The 18621-nt window shown below is 45.3% G+C and overlaps 1 protein-coding gene across 1 annotated transcript in view; it reads left to right on the forward strand.

The window, feature by feature from the left end:
* The window catches only part of DHX36 (DEAH-box helicase 36), an 88018-nt gene that overhangs the window by 10193 nt on the left and 59204 nt on the right, over nucleotides 1-18621 (forward strand). The window contains exons 4-6 of the mRNA XM_068112884.2: nucleotides 2797-2965; nucleotides 3140-3178; nucleotides 11622-11792. Of these exons, the coding sequence (XP_067968985.2) occupies nucleotides 2797-2965; nucleotides 3140-3178; nucleotides 11622-11792 (379 nt within the window). The remainder of the gene's footprint in view (nucleotides 1-2796; nucleotides 2966-3139; nucleotides 3179-11621; nucleotides 11793-18621) is intronic.

Here is an 18621-nt window from a genome sequence, read left to right on the forward strand (position 1 = left end):
TCCCACCACCATGTTTCCGAGTGCCTCGGTGGTCCTTTTGTCCATCCACATACCTCACCCTCGGCTCCCAACAGACTATCTTTCATTGACATCCAACCACTTTTAAGCTCAACCACATCTGAAACTGCTATATCTCTATATGAACTGCTATAATCTATATCTCTGAAACTGCTATATCGAAAATTTTAAACATGGCTCATTGCAAAGAACACCGCATGGGGAATAAGTGTTATTGATGACGTCATTGGCGCCCTCATTATGGCGTCATAATTCAATAAGTACAATGCTTCGTCCGATCAGTTTCAAATTTATTGAGCATGATCTACGCAACAATTATATTGGAGAATGTAAATATATGACGTCATCCGTCACGTGGTTTTGCAGCCATATTTGATCAAAGAAAAAAAAACCTTAATAAACACTGGAGTTGGCTCACACGAAGTTGAGGGTAAGTATTCGATGAATATCATGTAGTTTTCTTATATAAGTGTCATTAATGGATGCCAAAAACATCACCTTTATATTTTCTTCTTAGCTAGATTATTACCTCCGCAACCTAAGGTGGACGGAGGTTATGTTTTCACCCCTGTATGTCTGTTTGTCTGTCTGTCTGTCTGTGAACAGGATATCTGCAAACGTTATGGATGGATTTGGAGGAAACTTGGTGGAATGGTTGGTTGTGTTACAAGGACGAATTGTTTCGATTTTGGTGAAGATCTGGATACGAGAATGTTTTGTTGTTTTAACTCTAAGTGATTCTTCACTAATCTCGATCTCACAACAGCTGTGAGAGATGGGGCCAAAAAATTATATCTATCATATGTCAAAAGTTGTGGATGGGTTGTAACAAAACATGGTGGATGAGCTGGTTAGGTGGCAAGAACAAGCTGATTAGAGTTTGGTTCAGGTCTGAATCCAGATCCGGTATATCAGTGGTATCCAAAATGTAAACTGTTCACCCTGGTGGAAGTATGTACTCTACCGAGCGCTGTTCTAGTTACCTTTATTTAACGTAAAGTTGTTAATTACTATCTTCCTTTGGAGCAGTCTTAATAATCATCCACAATCTGTGCACAAAAGCAAATTTCCTATAATGTTGCTTTTGGTTGCACCAATATGGTTTGGGACAAATTTTTGCATCAACTCATCGCTACAAGACAATGCCAGAGGAAGTGTCATAACAAGAGCTTCACATCCTAATACGATTAGTGGTGCAATAAGCCACTTCATGTATAGGTAGTGGACAAAAAATGGAAACACCTCGGTAAATGAGGGATACCAAGCAACGGCCTCCACACATGTGTGGCCCACGTGTTAATTAAGTGAATAACATCCCAGCATTCTTCGGGTAATGTATAAAAATGCTGCACAGCCTAGTTGCCTATAATTATGGCTCGCATGGCTGAAAGAGGCGAGCCTGGCCAATGCCCCCATCCACATGGCACCTGTGGGCATCCAATGGTTTGATGAATATGACACTGATGTTATCCATATGTCATGGCCTTCTCAGTCACCAGATCTGAACCTAATCGAGCATTTATGGTATATTCTGGAATTGATGCCTGGGACAGCGTTTTCCACCTCCATCAACCAGGTGTGAGTTGATTGGCTTTCTTGTGGAAGAATGGTGCCGCATCCCTTCTGCAGAATTGCAGACGCTGGTGGATTACATGACAGTGCATACAGGCAGGACTGGTCTCACATGGTGGCCCAATGCCCTAAGTGACTTTACATTGGTGTTTCCATTTTTTTTTCTCCACTACTTGTAGCTGTCATGGAAAGCGTTCAGCACAGGGATACTGGATTGATTCCGGGCTCAGCTATGAGGAGCAGATGAAGGAGACAGGACTTTTATACATTAGAAAGGAAGTGGTTACGAGGGGATATGATAGAGATGTTTAAGATAATGAAGGGTTTGAACAAATTAAATGTAGAAGGGTTCTTCAGCAGAATATGCAGTGATAGCACCAGGGGTCAAAGCCTGAGAAGGAAGGAGAGTTAAGACGGTAGTACGGTAATGGTCTTTCACTCAGAGACTAGTTAATGCAAGGAATGGTCTCTCTAGAAAAATAGTGACAGCAGAAACAGTAGACAGTTTTAAATTGGAAATAGATAGGTACCTAGAAGCATTGGATAGATGGGTACATGGAAATTGATTGGCAGGACTTGTGGGTAGCTTGAGTATTGATGGGTGCCTGTGCACATTTAAATGTACTGGTTGTGATGTCTGTGATAAGGTCTCATCTCGGGATAGTGTATGGTTGGTGTTGCACATTCCTCACTTTAAAACTGCCTTCGGCCACCCTCGCCCCCAAAAAAGAAAATTCCATTGAAAACTGAAAAAGAAAACTTTTTTATCACACCCTTGTGATGTCTTTGGGCCTGCCACACTTTTCGCAGCTCCACTGCCTCCCTCCCCATCTCCCCAATTAAATTAAGTCATTAGCTTGATGGATTTATTTAATCTAGTGTTGGCATCAAACAGGCATAATGGGCCGAGTGCCCTCCTCCTGTCAAATTTCCTTGTTATTCCTTTCTACTGATGGCCCATCATTAATTTCACTACCTTTTTTTGAAACTAATTAAATTGGCATTGGAACCACACTTTTATTTTATTTTCTGTAAAACATTGGCTGAAGCATAAGGAAGTTGTAGTTTTTTGTTATAATGTATCGTTATTCTCATGGCTTAAATCGCAGTGTTCCTAAATACGTATATGCTCTTAATTTATAGACATGTCAAAAGAGATGCTTCTGTCATGTTAATTTCACTTTTCCCTTGTATTTGCTTCAATAGTTGGGAAGGGAAAATAATCAAGCCAGAGGAGTCAAAGGAAGAACCAATTGATGACTGTTCGAAGGTGATTAGCAAGCCAATGAAGCAGGATGAAGCTCTGGACCGTGAACTTCATGAGGAGTTGGTAAAGAAAATGCAGGGTGTGGACCAGCACTATTTGAACATGCAGGTGATGTTTGATGTTTTGTCTTCCTTTAAAAAAACAGATTGTAGTGTTGTTCTCTGCACCCCAGCATTCACACAATAATACATTATTGTGCCCTTTAAATACCACGGTAATACTGTTATTTCCACAACAGCATGCCACACATCTTGATGAGTATTGGTCTTGTGTGTTCCACAGGAATTCAGGATGAAGTTACCATCGTTTAAAATGAGAGAGGTAAGTTGTTTAATTCTACTCAATTTTTTTTATTTTTTTTTCAATTTTTAAAATATTCGACCTTTTTTGCATACGTTATTTGTATCTGATGCCTTAGCCACCTCCATGAAGATGGCTGATAGGCCATAATGCCTCTGAGGCTAGGGTAGCGAAAGCTGTTAGTTTGAGTGGGAGTGAGGTCTCGTCCTGCACGGCTTCAAATTTGGTCAATTCGACTGATCCATGCTGAGGCCTCAGGCCTGATGGGTTTTGTGACCCATTACAGTAGATATATATTGTGATCGTCGTCAGGTCACACTCCTAACACCAGTGTGATGGTTGTCGCCTCTGGATAACTACAAAAGGACGGCAAGTTTTCAAAGACCCAGAATGGTGTCATTTCGTGTGTGTGTGTGTTGGTGTGTTGATGTGTTGTTATCTCCATATGTCGGTTTCAGAAGGAGGAACAGAGTCCTCCCAGGTCTCGAAGTATCCACCTCTGTTTCAGTAAGGGATCATGTTTCATGGACCACTTTGTGAAGTTTTCTTATTCTCAAAGTTTTGTTCCGAGAACTCTTTTGAGGATCGTCACCAAGCCCCGGACAGCTTCCAACTGCAGTTTGTTTGTCGTAATATTCCCAGGGATGTTTTTTAAAGATCTCTAAGGTTCTTTTTGTCATTCTCATTGCTCCAATAAATCACTGGTACAATTTCGGCACTCTTCAGCTTCCAGGATCTTTAACTTCATTTTTGAAGTCTTGGTAATTGGTTATTTTCTTAATTTCTGCGTTGTTTCGGCAAAATCGCTGGGTACTGACACCTTAATTGGCAATGCCTTCTTTTCTTTTTTGTACCTCATTACTGTATCTGGTCGCAATGCTTTGTTTTCTATATTCACACTTGATGGGATCATTAGGTCGCACGTGAGCATTACCTCCTTGTTTTCGGTGATTGCTTTTGGTTCATGTTTCCATTTGCAGACTTTTGCAGATGTGCCAGTAGATTACTTGACATACATTGTTGTGCCTTTGTGTGCACAGCTGCTCTGACACGAGTTATTTTTTATTTATTTTTTCACATCCCGACAGGAGGGGGCTCGTACTTTCTGTTTCTACCTTGCCGAGCCTACACTTCTCCGATTGACTCAGTCCCGCAATTTTCTTGAAAACATTGGTGTTGTGTCTTTAGTATTGGCCATTTATAAATGATTTGTTTTCCATCCTAGTTGAGCTGACCTCGTATTAGCCATTCTGAAGAGCCTTCCTTCATTGTATACTCCCATTCTGTCCAACTCTTTTTTTTATACATACACCTTCCTGCTCTTTTATTGTTTTCACAGTTGTCGGTGTATATCTGTTGATACTTCATTTTTTATTTTCTTTCATCTTCTTCACAATTGTTGGGGCTGTACTCGTTGTTTCGGTTTCTTGTGTGCCTTTCATTCACACTTGTCTTTCGAAATTATTTGCTCGGTAGGTTCGTGATACCTTCTCTGGTTTGTTGTCTTTGTGTTTGCTTCCAAATTTGATTCGGTAGTCTGTTGCACTTTTTACGTATTCGGCCAATCCTCCAGTTGTTATTTTGTGCACTTGGTTGAACTCCATCAGGCCGTTACCTCCTTCTCATCTCGGCAGGTACATTCTCCAGATGCATTCATTTTTGGAGAACATTTTGTGGATTGTGAGGAGTTTCCTTGTTTTGATATCCAGTTTATTGATTTGTGATTGTCGCAAATACATTTTTCCGCAGCTGGACTGGAATACTGGTATTGCGAGTTGGTTTATAACTTTGATTTTGTTCCTTGGAAAAAGCTAGGTTTTCAGGATCAGCCTCTTTCTATGCAGGTATTATTTGGGAATTGTTTTGTGCATTTGTTTGTGACATATTTGGTGGCCCTCTTCTACTCAGAGGTATTTGTATGATGCTTCATATCTCCTGGTATTGTTGTCTTTGTGTAAATTTTTATGTTGTCCGTTTTTGTTGGTCTACCTTGTATGAATGCCTCCTCCCCTTCAAAACTCCCCCCCCCCCCCCAACTCCTCCCCTTCAAATCTCCCTCCTCCTCTTCAAAACTGCCTCCTCCCCACTTCGTCTCCCTTCTATCTCATACCTCCACCTCCCCCAACCTTCTACTTTCCTCTGCCCCCCCCCCCCCTCAAACAACCCCTCACTGTGCCTCATCCCATCACCATCAAACCTTTCGTCCTCCTCATCCTTACCTTTCTTGTAACTCTTCTGTAATCTCTGACACATTATCAACTGCTCTCCCTACCTCCCCCGCTCATCCTTCATCTTACCCTACCTCTCCCCTCCCCTGTCCTGTACCCGATGCTCCCCCTCTCTCCTCACTAACGATATGGACCTCAAACATCCGGGGCCTTCGCTTAAACCTGATTGATCTCTCCATTCAGGTGGCTTCTGACAATCCAGACTTGATCTGCTTAACAGAAACTTTCCTCCTTCAAGATGTCTCTGAATCCTTAATATCTCTTCCTGGTTACTCCCTCCTCCGGTATGATAGACCTGAGCCTCGTCCTGGTGGTGGGGTGGCTATCTTTATCAAAAACTCTCTTCCTCCCTCTCCTTGCACTGCCCTCTCTCCACCTCACCCCCAGGAGTACCTCTGGCTACGGCTTCCTCTCCGCTCCCACCTTTTGTTCATATGTGTTCTGTACCGTCCTCCAAACAGTGATGACTCCATTTACATTTCACTGTCTGACAATATGGACCAACTTCTATCAACACATCCAAACTCTCTCTTCCTCATATGTGGCGACTTCAACTGTCATCATGCCAGCTGGCTGGGTGTGGGTTCATCTCTCACCAGCCATGGCACCTCAGTAAAGGACTTCTGTGACTCACTGGGATTGACACAATCTGTCAATTTCCCGACCCGGATCTCAGCCAATGGTGTATCTTCTCTTCTAGACTTGGTTATGACAAACTTCCCTGCTAATGTTTGCTGCTCTTCTTCTGCCCCAATCGGTTCTTCTGATCATGTGATTGTTAAAGTGGACATCTCTCTGGCTGTTCTCAGAGAGCCTCCTCAGCGTCGCCGAGTCTGGCATTTCACTCAGGCTGACTGGCACGGTCTTCAAGCAGCCATCAATCATCTGGACTGGTCTCCCATCTCCACTGCATCTGACATCAACTCATCCTGGGAATTCTTCCAAAGCAAACTGCTCTCTCTCTCATGCACAGATTTATCCCATCTCGTCTTCAGTTGTCTTACCCTTCCTCCCGTCCATGGTACACTGAATCTTGTGGTGAGGCAGTTGCCCTGAAACAACTTGCCTTTGCCTCTTGGAAGGCTAATCCAACTGAAGGCAATCTCAGTTCCTTCCACCAAGCTCGGAACAAGTGTGTGTCTACCCTCAGGAGTGGCAGGAAGCACGATCTCTCCACACTCAAGAATGTACTCTCAAACCTGTCTCCTTCCTCCAAATCCTGGTGTCGTCTGTTCAAATCCGTTTCTGGTGTTTGTTCCCCCTCCATCCCCTCCCTTACCTCAAATGGCTACAGTTGACACCGCACATGACAAAGCCGAATGCCTCAACTCTGTGTTTGCCTCAAAATCTTGTGTCCCAAACCCATCTCTCTCTGTTCCCACCTTACCCAGTCGAACCCAACTGCTCCTGGACTCTGTGTCCTTCTCTCCTGACAAGGTGGAGGAGTTTTTGTCAAACCTCGACTCTGATTCTGCAACTGGACCAGACGGCATCAGCCCACGGGTCCTAAAATCCTGCTCTGCCGCTCTATCTCACCCTCTCTCTGTTCTTTTCACCCTCTCTTTTGCTCAAGGTCATCTGCCACCATCCTGGAAATCAGCAAACATTACCGCTTTACACAAAAAAGGTGCAAAAACAGATCCTTGCAACTACAGACCAATCAGCCTGCTCCCAATTATCAGCAAAGTCATGGAATCCATCATTGCTTCGGATATCAAATCCTTCCTCTTCTCCAATGGCTTGATCTCCGATCATCAATTTCGATTCAGACCAGGTCATTCTCCTCTGGACATGCTGATTCTGCTGTCTCAACAATGGATTGAGGTCCTCAATGCCAAACAGGAAATCAGAGCCGTCTCCCTTGACATCACGTGCCTTCGATACGGTCTGGCACCCAGCTCTGCTCACCAAACTCTCCTCCTATAGTATCCATGGAAATCTCCATGCATGGCTTGCGGACTTCCTCTCTGGTCGAAGACAACGTGTGGCCCTGAATGGATTTCTCTCATCTCCCCTTCCTGTTCAGGCTGGAGTTCCCCAAGGCAGTGTTCTGGGCCTGTGCTTTTTCTGGTCTTTATCAATGATCTCTCTGACTCTCTGGAAAATCCTCTCTATCTCTTTGCTGATGACTCCACTCTCTGCCGCTCCATTCCTCTTCCCTCAGATCGGCAGTCTGCAGCCTCCTCACTCTCTGAAGACCTGGACAAAATCACAGACTGGTCAAACAAGTGGAACATGTCTTTCAATCCTGACAAATCTCACACTCATACTATGTCTCTCCGAAAAGATCGACTGGACAGCCCTCCCATCTACTTTCTCAACAATCCTCTCCAAGAAGTTCTGTCGCTCAAGCTTTTGGGTCTCACTATCTGCCATGATCTTTCTTGGGAAAACCACATTTCCAAGCTGGCCTCCAAAGCCAGTCGCCGACTGGGCATCCTCCGTCGTGCGAAGTCCTTCCTCGCCACACATGAGCTCCTCACCACATACAAGGCTTTCATCCGCAGCTCAATGGAATACTGTTCTCCCCTATGGGCCAGTGCTCCTGCCTCACACCTAGCTCGGCTTCACGCTGTAGAAACCAAAGCTTTCAGAATCATTGGAATCTCCCGTGATGAAGCTATCTCCGAGGGCCTTTCACTCACTCACCGCAGACAGGTAGGTGGTCTTTCTGTCTTCTACCGACTCCTCTCCGGCCTTGCTCCCCCAGCTTTTTTTAAAACCTCTTCCACCCCCATTCCCCTTCCCATGCTTCTGCTCCCCCCCCCCCCCAAGCCCTCTCCCTCCCACAGATCTCTCGATGTCCCTGCTCTCAGATGTTGTGTTTGTGTTCCTCCCCCTCTCGCCCCATCTTGTCTACCGCTCCCCATGTTATATGTTTTATGTGTCGGTTTGTCTTTCTGTGTGATTAATGTTCGCTCTTTCACGAGCCTCGATCTTGTATACAAAAAAACAAAAAAAAAGCTCCATTGCTTTCTCTATCAGTTTGATTATTTGGGGATTGTTCTTGCACAATTGTATGAATTGTATCATCCATTAATCTGGGACACTATCAAAAGCTTTTTTGTAGTCTATCCATGCTGTGGATAATTTGTGTTGCAATTTTCGATTGTGGCCTTGTTTTGTAGGAGGTGGTCTATTGTTCCTTAGCATCCTCTTTTCCATCCTTTCTGTTCTGCCTCTAGGCCTCCTCCTTATGGTCTGTGATGGTATATAATCTCTGTGATGATTCATGTCAGGAGTTTGTATGTTGTTGGCAGACAGGTTATTGGTCTATACTTGTGAGGTAGTTGGGTCTCTTCAGACTTTGGGATGAGAAAGGTGTGACCTACTATCAGCCACTCATCCAAGGTCTCCTCCCCTTGGATAGGTTTGTTGAATGCTTGAGCATAGTGATTGTGGAGAGCATGTAGTTGCTTTAACCAGAAGTTTGGAATTCCTTCTGGGCCTGGGCTTTTAAAGTTTGGCATTTTTGTTCGTTGTTTTATTTTTTTCTTCCTTAAATATCACTGAAGGCATTTCCTTCAGATGTCGTTTTTTTTCCTCCAAGTTTTGGATCCAATCTGCCTCTTTGTTGTGTTCTTTTAGATCCTCACATTCCTTTCCAGAAATTTTCAAGTGTATCTTTCTCGGGGGATTTGACACGTTTTGCTTTTGTTTCCCTAGTTTGTGGTAAAATCTTTTCAGGTTATTTTCAAACATGCAGTTTTGTTTTCTCCCTTTGTTGACTTCACAATACTTTTTTTTATCTTCCTTGCGATCCTTTCTATTTTGAGTTTGTTTTCAACAGACATTACCTCAAGGTCTTTATTTCCAATTTTATATTTGCTTTTAATTTTTGGAACTCTCCTCATTAGTTTTGTGCATCGATTCCCCCTCATGAATTGCTTTATTTTCCCCTTTCTTTTCTCAGTTGCTCCCTTTGTGCCACCAGCCTCCATCTCCATGGTGGTGCCTGGTCTCTGTCTGTATGGGCTTGTTTGCTCTTCTTCAATGTTGTTTTCTTGTTACTTTTTCTTGTATGAGTAGTGCCCTTGCGAAGCTCATGATGTTAAGTTCCTTTAATGGGGATGATTTTGGTACCTGTGTGTGTGTGTGTGTGTGTGTGTGTGTGTGTGTGTGTGTGTGTGTGTGTGTGTGTGTGTGTGTGTGTGTGTTCGTGTGCTCGTGTGCTCGTGTGCTCGTGTTTCCGAATACGGGTTTCAAAAGGTGGAACGGACCCCTCCCATGTCTCAATGTATCCACCTTTGTGTGTGTTTGTGTTTTCATGTAAGTTGGTTTGCCTGCTATCCCCCACATGTGGGTGGACCTCAGGAGATGGAATGGATCCACCAAAATCTCAGGCCCTACTCCCACACGGGTCTGCCATATCTCAGGCCCTCCTTTCATTCAGATCCGCTAAATCTCAGGCTCCCTCCCCTTCCACTCGGGTCCGCCATATCTCAAGATCCCCTTCCACTTGGGTCCGCCAAATCTCAGAGCCTCCTTTCATTCAGATCCGCCAAATCTAAGGCCTCCCTTCCTCTCAGATCCGCCAAATCTCAGGCCCTCACTCCTGTGCCCACGTGTGTCCTCTTCGACGGGTTAGAGTCAGCAAAACCAATAAAGCCATGGGCACTTCCCACTCCCCCCACCAAAGCTACCAACTAAACCTTTGTACTTGGTACGTTACTGGATCTCACGGAGATCAGTTCCTGCAGGCATAACATGGTATAGGCTATGAGCCAGACCCCCCAAATTGACCGGTCGGTACCATACAGATGGAGTAAGGCTCATTGTGATTTTTAGCAAGATATATGTCCCTAGATATGAAAAAAAAGTGATAGCAGTGTATAACTCTCGCCATCTCTGTGTTATCACCCGAAATATTATTATACGCCTGCTTCGCTTCGCCAAAAAATGTGATATTTGCTAAAATTGGAATAAATATGTTTTTAAGGACCACAGAGTGCCGAGATCGAGATCGAGATCGTATTTGTTCGAGAGATCATGATAAACCTAGAGTGTGGAGCAAGTTTGCATGCATTGTGAAATATAATGTAGCTGATGTTACAAACCTACTTTAGGATACTAGCTAATACCAAAAATTACACTGAGATACCAAAAGTAGTAGACGAATAAACCTAAAATGTTCAAAAGCTATGTTTCGTTCCAAAATATCAAAATTAGGGGGTATGGTTGAACATATTTTGAACTTTGCCAAAATATGTGCCCCAAACAACCACCATATTACAAAGTAATGATATATTCCAATGCAATGGTTCCTTGCGAAGATTTTGAGGGGTCAAATGTTACTCTGGGAGTTTTCATTTTTGAAATATTGACAAAAATGTACAATGTGAATTCTGAACTCGAAGCGATTTCGACCACTTTTTCACTAAATTTAACATATTTTTTGTCATTATATCAATATTTTGATAAATAACCCCCACAAATGTTCTATATTTCTATTACTATATTAGTTGGCATCCAGTATGCAAATTATTGGCACTCTGTGGTCCTTAAAAACATATTTATTCCAATTTTAGCAAATATCACATTTTTTGGCGAAGCGAAGCAGGCGTATAATAATATTTCGGGTGATAACACAGAGATGGCCGAGAGTTATACACTGCTATCACTTTTTTTCATATCTAGGGACATATATCTTGCTAAAAATCACAATGAGCCTTACTCCATCTGTATGGTACCGACCAACCCCCTTGGCTCATAGCCTAGTATAAAGGGAGTCGCCATATCCCGGGCCCTCACTCTCAGCATGGTCAGAGAAACCCGCAAGCCGCCAGGACAGGCCGCGTCCCAGACGATCCACATGACTTTGGGCCCCACGTCATCGTGTAATCCGAAGCCGCCGCACACGGCACAAATCCTCGGCACAGCACGACGCAAATCCTCGGCACAGCACGACGCAAATCCTCAGCACAGCACGACGCAAATCCTCTGCACAGCACGACGCAAATCCTCAGTACCTCACGACGCAAATCCTCAGTACCTCACGACGCAAATCCTCTGCACAGCACGACACAAATCCTCAGCAAGTGTGTGTCTGTGTGGGTGTGCGTGTGTGTTACTGTCTGTATGTGCACGCACGCACAACACCTTTTGTCTTTTATCAGAATTGATGGTGTTTAGGCTTGATGAAAACAGTCAGCTTTCAGAACGAGTTGGTCAACTAAAACCTGTACTTTTCAAACTTTATATGCATGTAGTCATCCACATGAGTTTGTTTTTCACAGACGTTGCTGCCGCTCATAAACAACAATCGTGCCGTGGTCATCAGTGGTGAAACAGGATGTGGTAAAACCACACAGGTTCCACAGTTCATCCTGGACGACCAGATAGCCCGTGGGCGAGGATCAATGTGTCGTATTGTGTGCACCCAGCCTCGTCGCATCAGCGCCATCTCGGTAATGATTATTTTTTGCCGCAAAATCGCACAATTCTTCCAGCTTGCTGTTTCACACTTTTTAAGTTTTGGGCATAATGTGATCACCCATAACCTACTAGAGGATTGGTTATCATTATCAACTAGCGTGACTCGTCACGCTCCACGCGCCTCACCACACGTCGTTTTGGAGGGATAGGCATCTTTGACCATGTCTGCTTTCTCAGGGAGTGAGGGATGGCGGTAATGGTGGGTGGGGGTTAGTGGTGGTGATGGTGGATTGGGGATCGTGGGGGGGAAGTGGGGGAATGGTGGAGGGGGATGGGGTGGATGATGATGGGGGATGGTATAGTCAGGTTCACTATGTTTTTTCGTTCAAAATCATGGTAGATAAGCAAACCTATACATTTTTGGAAACGTTATTACATGGAAAATCTGAAAATCAATGTTTACATTTGCCAATTCCGACCAATTCGATTCGACCAATTCGATTCGACCAATTCGACCATTCGACCAATCACTTCGATCGACGATTCGATCGATTCGATTCGATTCATCGAATTCGATTCGATCGATTCGATTCGATTCGATTCATCGAATTCGATTCGATCGACCTTTCGACCAATTCGATTTGCCAATCAATTTGACCGACCTTTGCTTGTGTGGAACGGACTGTGAAAACGATGCGGACTATATTGTCGGATACGACACACAGGACAGTGATGACGAACTCTAAATGGCATATTCTGTAATCGTGTATGTTTGATGCCATTGACTGCCTGTGTATATTTTGTCATTGACTGCCTGTGTAGATGTGAAGTTATACTGACTGCATGTGTATATATGATTTTGCTGACTGCCTGTGTATGTTTGGTGATATGAATTATTGTGACACATTTTGATGTTATTAACTGCGTGTACAAAATGATAACATGTATTTGATTATGCAACTTACCGCGAATATAAAGACAGTATTTTGCAATTCAAAACCTTTGATTCGTGTCTTACCATTCCCCATAGCACTAATTTGATACTTTCATTGGATTCCTTGTCCCTGAAAATATAGGTTTAGTATATTTTTTAAAGTTTTTAGGGTAATTAGAGGCAGAAATAGAACAAAATATGTATTTTACAGTGGCCATTTTGAAAATCCAAAATGGCCGCCATACAGGTATCTCTCCAAATGTAAACATTGATTTTTAGTTTCCTTATGCTATAACCTTTCCAAAAATGTATAGGTTTGCTAATCTACCATGATTTTGAACAAAATATAGTTTATTGACACAGTGAACCTGACTAGTAGGGGAGAGCGGCCAAAATTGGGTCTTCGGGGTGATTTGGGTCTTTGGGGTCTTTTGGATCTTCTGGGTCTTCAGAGTATTTTAGGTCTTCAGAGTGTTTTGGGTCTTCGGGGTGTTTTGGGTCTTCGGGGTATTTTGGGACTTCGGGGTATTTTGGGTCTTCGGGGTGTTTTGGGTCTTCGGGGTGTTTTGGGTCTTTGTGGTGTTTTGGGTCTTTGTGGTGTTTTGGGTCTTCGGGGTGTTTTGGGTCTTCGGGGTGTTTTGGGTCTTCGGGGTGTTTTGGGTGTTCGGGGTGTTTTGGGTATTCGGGGTGTTTTGGGTCTTCGGGGTGTTTTGGGTCTTCGGGGTGCTTTGGGTCTTCGGGGTGATTTGGGTCTTCGGGGTGTTTTGGGTCTTCGGGGTGTTTTGGGTCTTCGGGGTGTTTTGGGTCTTCGGGGTGTTTTGGGTCTTCGGGGTGTTTTGGGTCTTGGGGGTGTTTTGGATCTTGGGGGTGTTTTGGGTCTTGGGGGTGTTTTGGGTCTTGGGGGTGTTTTGGGTCTTGGGGGTGTTTTGGGTCTTGGGGGTGTTTTGGGTCTTGGGGGTGTTTTGGGTCTTGGGTGTGTTTTGGGTCTTGGGTGTGTTTTGGGTCTTGGGTGTGTTTTGGGTCTTGGGTGTGTTTTGGGTCTTGGGTGTGTTTTGGGTCTTGGGTGTGTTTTGGGTCTTGGGTGTGTTTTGGGTCTTGGGTGTGTTTTGGGTCTTGGGTGTGTTTTGGGTCTTGGGTGTGTTTTGGGTCTTGGGTGTGTTTTGGGTCTTGGGTGTGTTTTGGGTCTTGGGGGTGTTTTGGGTCTTGGGGGTGTTTTGGGTCTTGGGGGTGTTTTGGGTCTTGGGGGTGTTTTGGGTCTTGGGGGTGTTTTTTTTTTTTTTTTTTTTTTGTATACAATATCGAGGCTCGTGAAAGAGCGAACATTAATCACATGAACACACAGAAAGACAAACCGACACATAAAACATATAACATAGGGAGCGGTAGACAAGATGGGGAGAGAGGGGGAAGGACACAAACACAACATTTGAGAGCAGGGACCGAGAGACATGGAGACATCGAGAGATCTGAGAGAGGGCGAGGGCTTTGGGGGGGGGGGGCGTGGGAAGGGGGTAGTGGGAGAGGTATAAAACATATGGACACTGCCAGGACTTCCAGGAAAGAAGTTGGAATTTCAAACAAGGTGGATCTGGGGTGAATTAGCGGGGGTAGAAAAGATCAAGGTTTTGGATGGGGGAAGATAAGAGATGGTGGTGAACAGCTGTTTTAAAGACCTGGAGGGAGGAGTGGGATTGAAGGGAGTGAGGGAGTTTGTTCCAGAGGCGGGAGAAAAGAGGAATGAAAGAGTGAAGGTGAGCGGAGAGCCGAGATTTCGGCAGTTTAACCATCAGAGGGTTGCTGGCAGATCTTGTGCGACCTGTAGGAATATTTGGGGGACAGAGCACAGAGAGAGCTGGGGGAGCAAGGCCGGAGAGGAGTCGGTAGAAGACAGAAAGACCACCTACCTGCCTGCGGTGAGTGAGTGAAAGGCCCTCAGAGATAGCTTCATCGCGGAAGATTCCAATAATTCTGAAAGCTTTGGTTTCAACAGCGTGAAGCCGAGCTAGGTGTGAGGCAGGAGCACCGGCCCATAGGGGAGAACAGTATTCCATTGAGCTGCGGATGAAAGCCTTGTATGTGGTGAGGAGCTCAGGTGTGCCGAGGAAGGACTTCGCACGACGGAGGATGCCCAGTCGGCGACTGGCTTTGGAGGCCAGCTTGGAAATGTGGTTTTCCCAAGAAAGATCATGGCAGATAGTGAGACCCAAAATCTTGAGCGACAGAACTTCTTGGAGAGGATTGTTGAGAAAGTAGATGGGAGGGTTGTCCAGTCGATCTTTTCGGAGAGACATAGTAAGAGTGTGAGATTTGTCAGGATTGAAAGACATGTTCCACTTGTTTGACCAGTCTGTGATTTTGTCCAGGTCTTCAGAGAGTGAGGAGGCAGCAGACTGCCGATCTGAGGGAAGAGGAATGGAGCGGCAGAGAGTGGAGTCATCAGCAAAGAGATAGAGAGGATTTTCGAGAGAGTCAGAGAGATCATTGATGAAGACCAGAAAAAGCACGGGGCCCAGAACACTGCCTTGGGGAACTCCAGCCTGAACAGGAAGAGGAGATGAGAGAAACCCATTCAGGGCCACACGTTGACGACGACTAGAGAGGAAGTCCGCCAGCCATGCGTGGAGATTTCCATGGATACCAAAGGAGGAGAGTTTGGTGAGCAGAGCGGGGTGCCAGACCGTGTCGAAGGCACGTGATATGTCGAGGGAGACAGCTCTAATTTCCTGTTTGGCATTGAGGACCTCCATCCATTGTTGAGACAGCAGAAGCAGCATGTCCAGAGTAGAGTGACCTGGTCTCAAACCAAATTGATGATCAGAGATCAAGCCATTGGAGAAGAGGAAAGATTTCATATCAGAAGCAATGATGGATTCCATGACTTTGCTGATAATTGGGAGAAGGCTGATTGGTCTGTAGTTGCTAGGATCTGTTTTTGCACCTTTTTTGTGCAAAGCGGTGATGTTGGCTGATTTCCAAGCAGATGGCAGTTGACCTTGAGCAAAAGAGAGGGTGAAGAGAACAGAGAGAGGGTGAGATAGAGCAGCAGAGCAGGATTTTAGGACCCGTGGGCTGATGCCGTCGGGTCCAGTTGCAGAATCAGAGTCGAGGGTTGACAGAAACTTTTCCACCTTGTCAGGAGGAAAGGACACGGAGTCCAGGAGCAGCAGGGTACGACTGGGTATGGTGGGTACAGAGAGGGATGGGTTTGGGACACAAGATTTAGAGGCAAACACAGAGTTGAGGCATTCAGCTTTTTCACGTGCGGAGTCAGCTGTGTAGCCGTTTGAGGTAAGGGAGGGGATGGAGGGGGAACAAACACCAGAAACGGATTTGACCAGACGCCACCAGGATTTGGAAGAGGGAGACAGATAAGAGAGTTCGGTCTTGAGAACGGAGAGATATTGTTTCCTGGCTCTCCTGAGGGTGGACACACACTTGTTTCGGGCTTTGTGAAAGGAAATGAGATTTCCTTCCGTTGGATTTGCTTTCCAGGAGACGAAGGCAAGTTGTTTCTGGGCAACAGCCTCACCACAAGATTCCGTGTACCATGGACGGGAGGAAGGGTATGACAACTGAAGACGAGATGGGATAAATCTGTGCATGAGAGAGAGCAATTTACTTTGGAAGAATTCCCAGGATGAGTTGATGTCAGAGGTGGTAGAGATGGGAGACCAGTCCAGATGATTGATGGCTGCTTGAAGACCGTGCCAGTTGGCCTGAGTGAAATGCCAGACTCGTCGACGCTGAGCAGGCTCCCTGAGGATGGTCAGAGAGATGTCCACTTTAACAAGGACATGATCAGATGATCCGATCGGAGCAGAAGAAGAGCAGCAGACATTTTCAGGGAAGTTAGTCATAACCAAGTCCAGAAGAGAAGATGTTCCGTTGACTGAGATCCGGGTCGGGAAATTGACAGATTGTGTCAGTCCCAGTGAGTCCCAGTGAGTCGCAGAAGTCCTTTGCTGAGGAGCCATGGCTGGTGAGAGAGGTACCCACACCCAGCCAACTGGCATGATGACAGTTGAAATCACCACATATGAGGAAGAGAGAGTTGGGATGAGTAGATAGAAGTTGGTCCATATCATCAGACAGCGAGATGTAGATGGAGTCATCACTGTTTGGTGGACGGTACAACACACATATGAACAAGAGGTGGGAGCGAAGGGGAAGCCGTAGCCAGAGGTATTCCTGGGGGTGAGGTGGAGAGAGTGCAGTGCAGGGCGAGTGAGGAAGAGAGTTTTTGATAAAGATAGCAACCCCGCCTCCAGGACGAGGCTCAGGTCTATCATACCGGAGGAGGGAGTAGCCCGGGAGAGATACTATGGAATCAGAGACATCATAAAGGAGGAAAGTTTCTGTTAAGCAGATCACGTCTGGTTTGACAGAAGCAACCTGTATGGAGAGATCAGTTAAGTTTGAACGAAGGCCCCGGATGTTTGAGGTCCATACCGTTAATGAAGAGGAAGGGGGAGCATCAGATACAGAACAGGGGGGAGGAGGGGTAGGGTAAGATGTGGAAGAGGTGGAAGAGGTAGGGAGAGCTGTTGAAGGTGTGTCAGAGATTTCAGAATAGCTCGGAGAAAGGGAAGGATGGGGCGGACAAAAGGTTTGATGGTGATTGGGTGAGCCACAATGAGGTGTTATTTGAGGAGGGGGAAGAGCGAGGCAGAAGGTTGGGGGAGATGGAGGTGAGAGTTTGAAGGGGGAAGAAGCGGGGAGGACGCTTTGAGGAGGGGGAGTGAGCGGGGGGAAATTGAGAAGCAATGAGGGTGGGGAGATTTGAAGGGGAGGGGGGAGTTTGGGAGGGAAGGGACAAGGGGAGGGATTTGAAAGGGATGGGATATGGGGGAGATTTGGAGGGGAGGGGTGAGGCAGGAGTCTAGGAGGGGAGGGGTGAGGGGGCGGCTTGGCGGGGAGAGGTGAGGGAGTAGTTTAGGAGGGAGGGGGCAAGGGGGGAGATTTGAAAGGGATGGGTGATGGGGAAGATTTGGAGGGGAGGGGTGATGGGGAAGATTTGGAGGGGAGGGGTTATGGGGAAGATTTGGAGGGGAGGGGTGAGATTGGATTTTTGAAAGTGTACGATTTATGGGAAACGAACATTTATTGCAAAATGAGTTTCTTGTGACCTTCGAGTTAAAAATACGTTTAAGGACGCTGGATGGAGGATGGAGTGCAGGAGAGTTTAGGGAATGTAGAACAAAGGCACTATAGGAGATGGATATTTTTTTTGGGATGAATTGATTTGGTGAGCAAGTCGAAAGCAGCCTTTTAAAGAAGAAGAAGAAAAAGGTGTTATAAAATATGACGGAATACATAACTTGAGGGGAAAGTGTAAACATTGACGGTTAATGAGTGAAAACTATCTGGGGAAATGGGGGAGAAACACGTGGTCGAAGAACGAACGAACGAATAAGAATGAATAAACGAATGAGAACAGAGAAGGAAATGTTTTTTTTTTTTGTTTTTTTTGTTTTTTTGGTTTTTTTGAGTTGAGATTTACACAAGGAAGTAGGCTATGGGTGAAAAGACTGGGAATACAGAGAACGAAAGTTATTGGATCACAAACGACGGACCACTGAGAGAAAAACAAAGCCTCAAGGTTGTACAGTGCACACTGTACAAGGCCTTGCTCGCGACACGGCAAACAGACGATCAATTTATGAAAGATAAACACCGAGAAACAACCAAAGTTGCACACAATAACTTCACACACCGAAAGATAAATACAGTTTCGACAAAATACAATTGTGAACAGACTTAACTTCGAAAAACGTGGAGACCGTGTGGAGCTTCGAAAATCCCTGCCGCCGTCTCCAAGATCTCGCGAGATCTCAACTGAACGTGTCTCATCGTGTTTTGGGTCTTGGGGGTGTTTTGGGTCTTGGGGGTGTTTTGGGTCTTGGGGGTGTTTTGGGTCTTGGGGGTGT

This window comes from Myxine glutinosa, chromosome 4 (genome assembly GCF_964187855.1).
Source record: "Myxine glutinosa chromosome 4, kmMyxGlut1.1, whole genome shotgun sequence".
Taxonomy (NCBI): domain Eukaryota; kingdom Metazoa; phylum Chordata; class Myxini; order Myxiniformes; family Myxinidae; genus Myxine; species Myxine glutinosa.